The sequence below is a fragment of the Notamacropus eugenii genome, chromosome 7 (genome assembly GCF_028372415.1).
Source record: "Notamacropus eugenii isolate mMacEug1 chromosome 7, mMacEug1.pri_v2, whole genome shotgun sequence".
In the NCBI taxonomy this organism is placed as follows: Eukaryota; Metazoa; Chordata; class Mammalia; order Diprotodontia; family Macropodidae; genus Notamacropus; species Notamacropus eugenii.
This window is the reverse complement of record NC_092878.1, coordinates 56,544,582-56,557,520: the sequence shown is the minus strand read 5'-3', so window position 1 is coordinate 56,557,520 and position 12,939 is coordinate 56,544,582. Positions and strand designations below refer to the sequence as shown.

Here is a 12,939-nt window from a genome sequence, read left to right as displayed (position 1 = left end):
GTGACTGTCTTTCTGTATCCATGTTTATCTGGAATATGTATTTCTGTGTTTTGCTGGATGAGATCTTTCTCTATTGGTCAGATAATTCAAAATCAATGTGATCCTTCTCACTCTCCACCAAACTGTGCCTTCTGACACAGACATGGGGTCTCTCCACAACTGCTTTCATCTCTTGAGGCATGGCTTATTTGTTTAACTGTTGTTCTTTTTTTGGCTTTATTAGAAAAGAATTTGCACCTCATAATGGAACCGGGATATAGAATCACCAGTTTAATGCCTCATTAACACCTTGTGATTATAACTGAGGTGGGGAAAGGAGGTAAACACCTCCTACTTCTTCTGGAGAAGATGGAAAGATATGAATTAGATAATATAATCCGAGGAGATTCAGAACTGAACTGAAATGGATGGTTGGATGAACACACAATGGTTCAATAATGGGTTGAAGCAGGGGTGGGGAACCTGTAGCCTGCAGGCCACAAGTGGCCTTCTAGGTCCTTGGGTGCAGCCCTTTCAGTCCAAGTTTTACAGAACAAATACTTTTACTAAGCCAGAGTTGGGCTGAATCTAATAAGTTGAAATTCAAATGAATGAGTATAAAACTTTGCACTTCCATACAAAAAATACCTTTACAAATATAACATACCAGAGAAATGGGTAGATAGTAGTCCTGGAAAAAAAAACTGGAGTTTTTACTGTACTTACAAAGCTCAACGCAAGTCAAAAGTATGATAAAAGCTATTATGATCGTGGGTTGCATTAAGAGGGGAAAGGGGAAATCATTCAAATCCCACTCTACTTAGCCTACTTCCAACCTCTTCTACAATAAATACATATAAAAACAACATTTAACATTCATTATTTTTAAAATTTTGAGTTCCAAACTCTATCCCTCCCTCCTCATTCCCCCTCCCTGAGACAGTAAGCAATCTCACATAGGTTACACATACGCAATCAGGTAAAACATTTCCATATTAGTCATTTTGACTGCAGCACATTATTAATAACAATTTGTACCTAAGAAGTGGTCTAAAACAGTGGTGTCAAACTCAGATAGAAATGTTCCAGATCTCATATTCCCTTAGAAAACCAAAAATCAACATTATCTATATTGTGCTGCATCTTTATTTATTTGTTAAACCATTTCCTAATTACATTTTATTCTGAATTGGGCCCAAAAGATATCATCGAGGATGACTGAACAATGAGGTAGCCTCATAGTCAGATTCAAGACTAAGGAACAACAAGAAATGGACAGCCCAACTGTGGTACCACAAAACTGTTAAATACCTGGAGGGGAGGTCCTTAGCAGATTGTATAGTTTATCTCTAAGAGATCAATGAAAAGACAGGGGCAAGCATCATACAGGATAAGGAGATCTGTATGGCTTGTAAATCACACTGGTAGGGTTGCCCCTACATAAATAAGGACATGGATCCCCTGAAAAAGTGAAGAAATTTTTGATTTTTAAGCCTCAGAATTGTATAATTTAAGTGATACACTAGAAAAAACTAAATTTGTGAAATTTAAGGATACAAAGTACCAAAAATAAAACTTAATTTTTCTTGTCTATTTACACACACACACACACACACACACACACACACACACACACACACAGGTCATTTTGCATCTTTTACCTTTATCACCAACAGTGCAAAAATTCTAACTGACTCTCATAGATAGACATAGATATAGAGATAGAGACAGAGATATGTGTGTGAAAGAAAGAAAAATATATAAGAAAGGGTATTACCTTTCTTATCAGTTATATCTCTGGATATTTAGAATAACTAAACTTAAGTTTTTTTTGTTTCCCCCACCCAAGACTTTTACTTTTGCTTTCCTTAATTTTCCTATACATTTATTCAATTTGTCTCCTTGTATTTTTGGTTTAAAAATTGTTACTGAACACAACCCAGATACTTTATCCCCCAACTTCATCCCTAAATGACAGTATGTCAGCTCATGCTCCCGTGAGGGCGAGCAAAGTGGGATCTTTGGCTATTTTTGTTTTGGTATAATCAAATGCCACTGAGTGAATCTTGCCTTTGTCAACCAAGAGTCTTTACTAGGAGTAAAGTACAGAAACAAGAGTTTCTTTAACTCGAAACAGTATATGTATTTGTATTGTTAATGTGATTAAAGATCTTCCCCACCCATTAATGGGCCTGCCCATTAAAGGAAGTTTGATTTGGGAAGATTTTTAGGAAGGCCCATAACTTTTGTTAATGAGGCACTGGTTCTCAAGGACTGGGATGCCCTCTGGCACTAAAAAAGGTATAAAACTCTGACGGTGAGGTTTTACTTTGGGGCTTACTGGAAGTGTTTGTTTGGCCAGATGAGAACTCTGGGAAGCTGCTAAGGAGCTCCCCCAGCTTGGAAAACCCAGATGTCAGTGCTTCCCTCTCTGGTAACTATGGTCAGATGGTTGGACCTTTCTGCTGATGGTCAGGCAGAGAAAGCCATGTCTGTTGATCTTTCATTTCTCTGAATTTCTCTTGAAGTTTAGGGTGCTGACTCCTCTGAACTAGGTGAATGATATATATGCTTGATTAAAGGAATGGTACATGTGCTTTATTAAAGTGGTTGTTAACCCCTCAAAAGTTGCCTTTCCTTTTAGAGAAGCAGATCAAAGAACCTGTGATAGCAAGCCCTCCTGTGTATGTTGGGTTGCTTACTGATATGGCTCCCTACTCTTGTTTGGTTCCCAGGGGTTGACCTAACTTGATCTTAAAACTATTGCCATTATTTGAAGAATCAAGGACTTACCTGGGAAGATAACCATTCATTTTTGCAAAGAGTAGCCTCAAAACTTTTTCCTTCTGTTCCCACGTTAAGTCCCCAATATCCACATCCATTCCTTTTTTAATATTTGTCCTGAATAATCACAAATAAAAATATCAGTGCAAGGTAAAACCGGCTAAAAGAAGCTTCTGAAGAATCTCTAAATCTCTAAAAATACTGAAGCAGTAGAAAATGAGAATTTCCTAACCATTATGTTAAACATATTTTATTTATTATGAGTTGTACACAAATCAACCAGAATCACTGGGCTGGAAATGACCTCAAAAATTATCTAACCTAGTTAAGAGACTGTCACTATTAAAGAAATAAAGAACTTAAATAGCTTAAGAAATGAGAAAGAATGGCTGAGCTGTGCCAATATAATAAAAGTAATAATATTACCAAAGTTAGTTTACCCTTTTAATGTTATATCAATAAAATTATCAGAGATACTTTACAGAAATAATACAACAAAATTAATTTGTAAAAAAATAAAGATCTAGAATATCAAAGGAAATAATGAATACAGGTAAGCAACAAAGTAGGGATGGCACACTTCCAGACCTCAAATTATATTATAAAGTAGTAATCATCAAAACCATCTGATCTTGGAGTAAAAAATAGAGGCAGAACAATGGAAAGGCTAGACATGGAGAATTAGAAATAATGGAACTCAATAACCCAAAATTTGCTAATCCAGAAAACTTAGATTACTTAGGAAAGAACTACCTACCTGATAAAAACTGACGGGAAAACTGGAAAACAGTCACACAGAATTAAGCTTAGACCAGCACCTTACACTCTATTCCCTAACACAGATAGGTGACTTTAATATCAAAGATCAGACAGGGCAGCTAGGTGGCGCAATGGATACAGGGCTACTCCTGAAGTCAGAAAGACTCATCTTCCTGAATTCAAATCTGACCTTAGACCCTGGGCAAGTCACTTAACCCCTGCTTGACTCAGTTTCCTCATCTGTAAAATGCAGTGGCGAAGGAAACGGCAAACCACTCCAGTATCTTTGCCAAGAAAATCCCAAACGGGGTCACAAAGCATCAGACAAGACTGAAAACAACTGAACAACAACAAAGAATAAAGAATTAAGAGAAGCAGATCATGTGCCTCTCATATATTCTTAACTAAATGATAGAGGCAATTGCAGAAGATAAAATAGATAAAATTGATTACATTAAAGTGAAAAACTTCCACACAAACAAAATCACATAGGATAAGAAGGGAAACAATTAAATGGAAAAAAAAATCTTTCAAATTATCAAATATCCAAGATAATAAACAACTAACAGATATTATAAGACCAAAAGACATTCCTAAATAGCTGTGGTGACCCCCTCCACTCAATAAATTCTAGTGGTTCCCATTGCCTCCCGGATCAAATACAAAATGCTCTGTTTGGCACTTAAAGCCTTTCACAAACTGGCCTCCTCCTACCTTTCCAGTCTTCTTACACCTTATTTCCAAACACATACTCTTGGATCCAATGAAACTGGCCTCCTGGTTATTTCACAAGCAAGACATTCTATCTTTGGGCTTCAGGCATTTTCTCTGGTTTTCCCCAAGCCTGGAATGCTCTTCTTCTTCAATTCTGTCTGCTGCCTTCTTTGACTCCCTTGATGTGCCAACTAAAATCCTGTCTTTTACAAGAAGCTTTTCCTAACCCCTCTTAATTCTAGTGTATTCCCTCTGCTAATTATCTCCTATTTATCCTGCTTATACCTTGTTAATGTATTTTTATTTGCATGTAGTCTCCTCCATTAGATTATAAGCTCCTTGAGAACAGGGACTGTCTTTTGCCTCTCCTTTTTAGCCTTAGCTCTTTAGTATAGTGTTTGGCACATAATAAATGTTGACTGAAGGAGGCTAACAATGATTCCCTCTCAAGGACCATGCCATCAAAGAGAGAGACTAGAGCAGTAATAATAGAGTAATAGTAATAGAGCAGTGCAACCAGGTGGGATGAGTGACTGGACCAGTAGAGATTGGAGTAAGAGAAGCTACTGGATAAAATGCAACTTTGAGGGAGGTGGAAGGGGTTTGGGGGAGAAAGGAAAAGAAAGATAGGAGGGAAAAAATAACTTCCTCTTTAAGCAATGGCTCTAACTTCCACCTCCAGTCTGATTTTACAGATTGATAACTTAGCATCTTTGGCCATTTTTTCAGTTGTGTCTGACTCCCTGACCCCATTTGAAGTTTTCTTGGCAAGGATACTGGAGTGGTTTGCCATTTCCTTCTCCAGCTCATTTTACAGATGAGGAAACTGGGGCAAACAAGGTTAAGTGCCTTGCCCAGGGTCACATAGCTAGTAAATGTCTGAGGCTGAGCTTGACCTAAATCCAGGACCAGCACTCTATTCATTGCACCACCTACTTGCCCCCAAAATCATATGTTGTTACTCAGTCATGTTTGACTCTTCATGCCCCATTTGGGGTTTTGTTGGCAAAGATGCTCATTTTACAGATAAGGAACTGAGGCAAATGAGGTTTAGTGACTTGTCTGAGGCCAGATTTGAACTCAAGAAGATGAGTCTTCCTGACTTCTAGAACAGCACTCTATCCACTGTGCCACCTAGCTGCCCTACCTCACAGCTTAACTGCTATTTTTCTATACAGGCCCAGGGTTATGTCTGAATCTTTCAGCCAATCACAAATCTTTCCTCTGTGGTATCATCTTTCTTCATCCAAAGGTATAATCTGTTTCAAAATGTTAAAGGACTTGTTCACACATTAATAGGAAAATTTATTAACAACTAATACTCCACTGATTCAGTTGAGGTCTCTGGACCATTAATTGGGGAAAGGGTGGAAACCCCATCCTTATGCTGGTAATTCAAGATGACAGACATAACTGGTGGTTGCTATAGACTTGCAGAGGAGAGAATAGATAGATGCAAGAGATATTACAGAGGTAGAAATGTCAGTATTTGATAATTGATCATATATGTATGGTAAAGAAGAAGAAAGAGTCCAAGTTGATGTCAGTGTCACCAGCCTGAAGAACTGGATGAATAGTGGTATCAACAACAAATAAAAGGATGTTAGGGAGAGAACTATATATGCTGTAGATAAAGTGACCACCTATATTGGTAGAAGGATTTTCCTCATGTGGGAGTTCTCTATATTAGGGAAATCATAGTTCCAATTTCTACTACTATTCTGATCCCTAGGAAAAGCAAGTTTCAGGAATAAAGGGACAAATTCACTTCTGGACATATTAAATTTGAAGTTCAAATGAGATCTCCAATTGGAGATTCTTAATGGAGAACTGGAAACATAGTGAGGAATAGAGGGATATAGACTTGGGAGTCACTGGCATAGTGTTGCTAAGTGAAGCCCTAGGAGATCACGGAGAGAGGGTGTTTTCTACATTAGGTCTATGCACAGAACCTTGTGGGGGAACCACCATTTAAGGATGGGAAGATTAGGCTAAAGAATCATAAAAATGCAGTATTACAGAAACATAGAGGAGAGAGTATTACAAAGAAGGGAGTGTCTCACAGTGTCAAATGCAGGAAGAAGGGTAATACCTAAAAAAAAAAAAAAAAGACAAGGTCTTGGTCACTAATTGCCTTGGAGAAAGCAACGTCAGTACCATGGTGAAGACAAAAGCCAGGATTGTAAAGGGCTGATAAAGTAATTAGGTGGTGACAGAAGCATCAATAAAAACTACTCCTCTTAGATGTTTACCATCTTGAGTTAAGAAAGAGAGAATAAGGGCAATAATTTGAGGGGCTAACAGAGCTAAGGAGAGGGTTCTTTTATTTGTTTTTTTAGACTAAGAGAAACCTGAAAGCATGATTGTTGATGTAGAGGAAGGAAGAAGGCATAGAGGGAAATTGAAGATAAGACAGGGATAGGAATGACTGATGGAGCAAAGGCCCAGAAGAAACAGGAGCTAAGGAAGTAAGGTTAGCCTGGAGAGGATGAGGGAAGACTTAATGTCTATTAAAACACCAGTGGGTAGAAATGTGAACTGTACAGAAGCATATAAAAGAGAAATTAAGGTAGGAAAAGATACCAGCTATTAGGATACTTTGGTTTTAGGTTTTTAACTTTAAAATGTCAACTTCTACAATGTAGGCCAAAGATTTAAAGAAGGTGGGAATTACTCTTACTTTCTAATGAGCAGATTTCCTATTATGACTTGTATCCATCTCAGGGGAACAAATGAGCCCAGAACAAAGGGGCAAGGCTGACATGCACACCTGTACACAAAATCTCACCCTCACTCTTGACCTCTCCCATAGTTTCATAAGGGTCTCAAACTTATACCGGAGTGATCACTGTCAACCACATTACTCTTGGAATGCACTCCCTCCTCACAATCAAAGTTTTAGCCTGACTCCATATTCTATGAAAGTTCATTCAATCCCCCAGTTGCTCATAGGGTCATCAATTTAGAGACAGACAGCACCTTGGGAGTCATCTAGTTCCATCTCTCACTCTTGTAGAAGAAATGGATAAAAGCCTGTGTGCTGTAAGTTTGAAGGAAATGTTTTCTCCCCAGAATAAGAAGTCTTAGAGGTCAAAGAAAATAAATAGGCTCTGGGTGTCAAGGTGACAGTGGATACAGCATTAGGCCTGAAGTCAGGAAGACTTATCTTCCTGAGTACAAATTTAGCCTCAGACATGCACTAGCCGTGTGACCCTGGGCAACTCTGCCTCAGTTTCCTCATCTGTTTGTCCTTTGTTCTCAAAGAGGACCATGACATTAAGAAGGTGATGCCACGACTTGCAAGTGAATTAGATTTAAGTGAAGGAAGGTTGTACCAAGTCAACAGCCTCATTTTCTCTTATGAAGCCATCTCGGTCTAGTGGCAAGATATAGATCAGGACAACTGGAGATGGCCCTGGATGCAGTGGGAGACCTCAGTGTTTTCAAGCTAAGGTCTTTAACAGGTCAAAGTTTGTCTGAGCACATGAATGCTGCCTACCTCCTGACAGAGGAGGAGGGGCAGAGGAGGGGATGACTAATGTGCAGAATGAGACATGAATTTTTTACATGGCCAATGCAAAAGCATGTTTTGCTTGACGAGGTTTATTTGCTACAAGTATACTGTTTTTCTAATGTGGAGGGAAGGGTGAGAGATAGAAAAAGAAATACTTTTAACTGAAAAAATAAAATTTATTTTTAAAAATCTATTACATTAATTGACTGTCATACTTCTGCTCAAGTCATTTGCTTTTGTTCTCATTGATTTATTATAAGTATGGCTCACAGGTGATGAAAAAGAGGGATATATATGCTGTTGTTGTTCAGTCATATCTGGAGTATTTCCTTCTCCAGCTCACTTTATAGATGAGGAAACTGAGGTAAATTGGGTTAAATGATTTGGCCCAGGGTCCCAAAGTTAATAAGTGGCTGAGGCCAGATTTGACCTCATGAAGAGGAGTCTTCCTAATTCCAAAACCAGATGTTCTATCCACAGCAAAAATAATACTCGGTTAGAGTAACTGGCTGGCTTTAATCCTAAAGGCAATGTAATGGTCCCTTGGGCCCAAGTACTCTCATCCTAATAATATAACTAGTATTTATATAGAGCTTTACAAAATTATCTCATATGATCTTTATAACAACCCTGGGAGGTATATTCTATTAACCTCATTTTACAGTTGAGGAAACTAAGGCAAACAAGGTTAAGTGACTTGCCTAGGGTCATGTAGCTAGTAAATGTCTGAGACTGTATTTGAAATCAGGTTCTCCTGACTCCAGACCCAGTATTCTATCCACTACTATGTAGCTGTTTCGGCTATGCTTTGTTCATTTAGAGAGCTTATATTACATGAAAAATCAGGAGTAAATCACTATCACTCTGAATCCCAGGTTGGCAAATTTCTAACATTTAGGCAAAGGTTGGCTCGTCACCTTAACGTACAATTTTATTTATCTCTAGCACACCTGACCTCTTTATGATTAAGGCAAAACCCAGGTTACTGAAACATTTAGATAAAGAAACAGGCAATTACATTACCAGACTGGGAGGGGGAAGGAGAGAAAGAACAGCTTTTTTCTTGGAACTTCCCTCAATCTAGCATCATCCTACATCCTTTGCCTTGATATGCTTATACTGGTCCTCCTTAATGTTCCCATCTCTCTCTTTTCCTCTTTCCCCTCCCTCCACTCTACTCTTTTTACCTGTTGCCCTAGATCAAAGGCTTTCCATTTCAGTTCTTCACTCTCCTTCCTTACTCTCCATTTCTAGAACCTGGACATCTCCTTCCTCACCTATAAATTGAGCTGGAGAAGGAAATGGCAAACCGCTCCAGTACCTTTGCCAAGAAATCCCAAAATAGGGTCAAGAAGAGTGGGGCATAACTGAACAACATTTTTTATTCAGCAACAAGATAAATGTTTTGATTCTATCATACATCTTGAAGGAGTCCTCCAGTCCCACCTGGATATTCTGATAGGATCAACTGGAGTTGCTAATCACTAGGCAAATGCCCATCAACTGATGCTAATTAAGCTTTTAAATCCTCTAGCCTTGCCTCTTAATTTTCTGACTTTCAATCAAACACACCAAGGTGAAGAAGTTATTCTCCAGGAGGATTTTGGGACCTCTGGGTTGAGGAATTCCCTAACACTCTACAGATGAAGAAATAAGGCCAGGAGAAGTTAATCAGGATTCGAACCCTGGATCGTACAACTCCAAAGCCAGGGCTTTTTCCTTCTTATTACACAGTCTCTCCATTATCCCCAGCTGTTAGTGTCTTTCTTGGAAGTTATTTTGTATACATTTTATATTTAATTTTCTAGGTGCATGATGTTTTCCCCAATATAGGGTAAATTCTCCAAAGCCAGAGATTATTCTATTTGAATCAATCAGTCAAAAATTACTCTTGTTAAGAATAAAGTTCGGGGGCAGAGCCAAGATGGCAGAGTAGAAAGACATACATACGGAAGCTCTCCCCACACAGCCCATAAAATACCTGTAGAGAGGGACTCTCAACAAATTTTGCAGCAGCAGAAGTGGACAACAACAGAGTGGAGGAGATTTCCAGCCCAGGGTGACCTGAAAGGCCCATGGGAAACGTCAGTTGCACCAGATGCAGAGCGGAGCCCAGCCCAGCCTTTGCCATGCAGCGTGGAGCAGCTCTGAGAGGAGGAGACATTGGGGGCGGAATCTCCAGTCGCAGGAGCAGCATTCTGCAGATCCCTCAACCCACAGGCACCAAAGATCAGTGACAGGGTTTTTTCAACTGGCCAGGAAGGGAGAAGGGCCTTCCCATAGCTCCACCCTCAGGCAACGGCCCACAGGGCCACATCTGGCAGGTGGCAGCAGTTCCCGCAGCTGCCTGCATCCACTGTTGGATCATAAAAACCCCTGGGGGGACTGAAGAGCTGAATATTACCTCAGGCCTGTGTAGAGGCCCTCAGGGAACTGATCTTTATCTCACGCTGAATGGCAGCCCTGCCCATCCAGCTTCTTTGAAAATCAGCCCCCAGTGCTGACTTGGTGGAACTGGAGGCCAGGTGGCTGTGGAGAGGTAACTGCTAAGATTCTGGGCACAAAAATCTTCCTGCTTCCAGACCAGTGTACATGCTTGATTGTGCCACCTTGGAGGAACTGAGATCTTACAGATTCCCAGAGTATACCCTACTCTCGACAAAGGACCCAAACATCAAGTAACTGGTTGGGAAAATGCCCAAAAAAGGGAAAAAAAAAAACTATAGAAGATTACTTTCTTGGTGAACAGATATCTTCTCCCATTCTTTCAGATGAGAAAGAACAAAGCTTACCATCAGGGAAAGACATAAAAGTCAAGGCTTCTGTATCCCAAACATCCAAAATAAATATTCAATGGGCTCAGGCCATGGAAGAGCTCAAAAAGGATTTTGAAAATCAAGTAAGACAGGTGGAGGAAAAATTGGGTAGAGAAATGAGAGAGATGCAAGTAAAGCATGAAAAGCAGGTCCACACCCTGCTAAAGGAGACCCAAAAAAACGCTGAAGAAAATAACACCTTGAAAAATAGGCTAACTCAATTGGCAAAAGAGGTTCAAAAAGCCAATGAGGAGAAGAATGCTTTCAAAAGCAGAATTAGCCAAATGGAAAAGGAGGTTCAAAAGCTCAGTGAAGAAAATAGTTCTTTCAAAATCAGAATGAAACAGATGGAGGCTAATGACTTTATGAGAGACCAGGAAATCACAAAACAAAACCAAAAGAATGAAAAAATGGAAGATAATGTGAAATATCTCATTGGAAAAACAACTGACCTGGAAAATAGATCAGGAGAGACAATTTAAAAATTATGGGACTACCTGAAAGCCATGATCAAAAAAAAGAGCCTAGACATCATCTTTCATGAAATTATCAAGGAAAACTGCCCTGAGATTCTAGAACCAGGGGGCAAAATAAATATTGAAAAAATCCACCCATCACCTCCTGAAAGAGATCCAAAAAGAGAAACTCCTAGGAACATTGTGGCCAAATTCCAGAGTCAAGGAGACTCTGGTCAAGGAGAAAATATTGCAAGCAGCTAGAAAGAAACAATTCAAGTACTGTGGAAATGCAATCAGGATAACACAAGATCTAGCAGCTTCTACATTAAGGGACTGAAGGGCATGGAATATGATATTCCAGAAGTCAAAGGAACTAGGACTAAAACCAAGAATCACCTACACAGCAAAACTGAGTATAATACTTTGAGAGAAAAAATGGTCTTTCAATGAAATAGAGGACTTTCAAGCATTCTTGATGAAAAGACTAGAGCTGAAAAGAAAATTTGCCCTTCAAACACAAGAATGAAGAGAAGCATGAAAAGGTAAACAGCAAAGAGAAATCATAAGGGACTTACTAAAGTTGAACTGTTTACATTCCTACATGGAAAGACAATATTTGTAAGTCTTGAAACTTTTTTCAGTATCTGGGTAGTTGGTGGGATTACACACACACACACACACACACACACACACACACACTCACACACATAGAGAGAGAGAGACAGAGAACACAGGGTGAATTGAATAGGATGGGATCATATCTTTAAAAAAATGAAATTAAGGGATATTGGGAGAAGAAAGGGAGAAATGGAATGGAGCAAATTATCTCTCATAAAAGAGGCAAGTAAATGACTTTGCAGTGGAGGGAAAAAGTGGGGAGGTGAGAGAAAAAACATGAAGCTTACTCTCATCACATTTGACTAAAGGAAGGAATAAAATATACACTCATTTTGGTATGAAAACCTATCTTACAAAAGAATAAACTCCAAATGGGTACATGATCTAGGTATAAAGACTGATACTATAAACAAATTAATGGAACATTCAAGGAATAGTGTATCTATCAGATTTATGGAGAAGGAAAGAATTTTTGACTAAGCAAAAGATAGAAAACATTATGAAGTGGGAAATGGATAATTTTGATTACATTAAATTGAAAAGTTTTTGCACAACCAAACACAATGCAACCAAGATTAGGAGAGAAGCAGAAAACTGGGAAAGAATTTTTGCAACTAGTGTCTGTGATAAAGGCCTCATTTCTAAAATATATAGAGAACTGAATCAAATGTACAAGAATACAAGTCATTCCCCAATTGATAAATGGTCAAAGGATATGAATAGGCAGTTTTCAGAGGAAGAAATTACAGCTATCAATAGTCATACAAAAAAATGCTCTAAATCACTATTGACTAGAGAGATGCAAATCAAAATAACTCTGAGATAACAAATCACACCTATCAGATTGACTAACATGACAAAATAGGAAGATAATAAACGTTGGAGAAGATGTGGGACAGTTGGAACACTAATTCATTGTTGGTGGAGCTGTGAGCTGATCCAACCATTCTGGAGAGCAATTTGGAACTATGCCCAAAGGGCTACAAAAATATGCATACCCTTTGATCCAGCAATATTGCTGCTGTATCCCTAAGAGATCATAAAAATGGGAAAGGGTCTCACATGTACAAAAATATTTATAGCAGCACTCTTTGTGGTAGCCAAAAACTGGAAATCGAGGGGATGCCCATCAATAGGGGAATGGCTGAATAAATTGTGGTATATGAATATAATGGAATACTATTGTGTTATAACAAATGATGAACAGGAAGACTTCGGAGAGACCTGATGAACTGTTGCTGAGTGAAAGGAACAGAACCAGGAGAACTTTGTACACAGCAACAACCACAGTGTGCAA

At 38.9% G+C, this 12,939-nt stretch overlaps 1 protein-coding gene across 5 annotated transcripts in view; it reads right to left on the bottom strand.

The window, feature by feature from the left end:
* BBOF1 (basal body orientation factor 1) overlaps positions 1 to 12,939 on the bottom strand; it is a 97,311-nt gene that overhangs the window by 4,776 nt on the left and 79,596 nt on the right. For all 5 annotated transcript variants that reach the window (XM_072624883.1, XM_072624881.1, XM_072624880.1 and 2 more), the window contains one exon: positions 2,773 to 2,880. In XM_072624883.1, the coding sequence (XP_072480984.1) occupies positions 2,773 to 2,880 (108 nt within the window). The remainder of the gene's footprint in view (positions 1 to 2,772; positions 2,881 to 12,939) is intronic.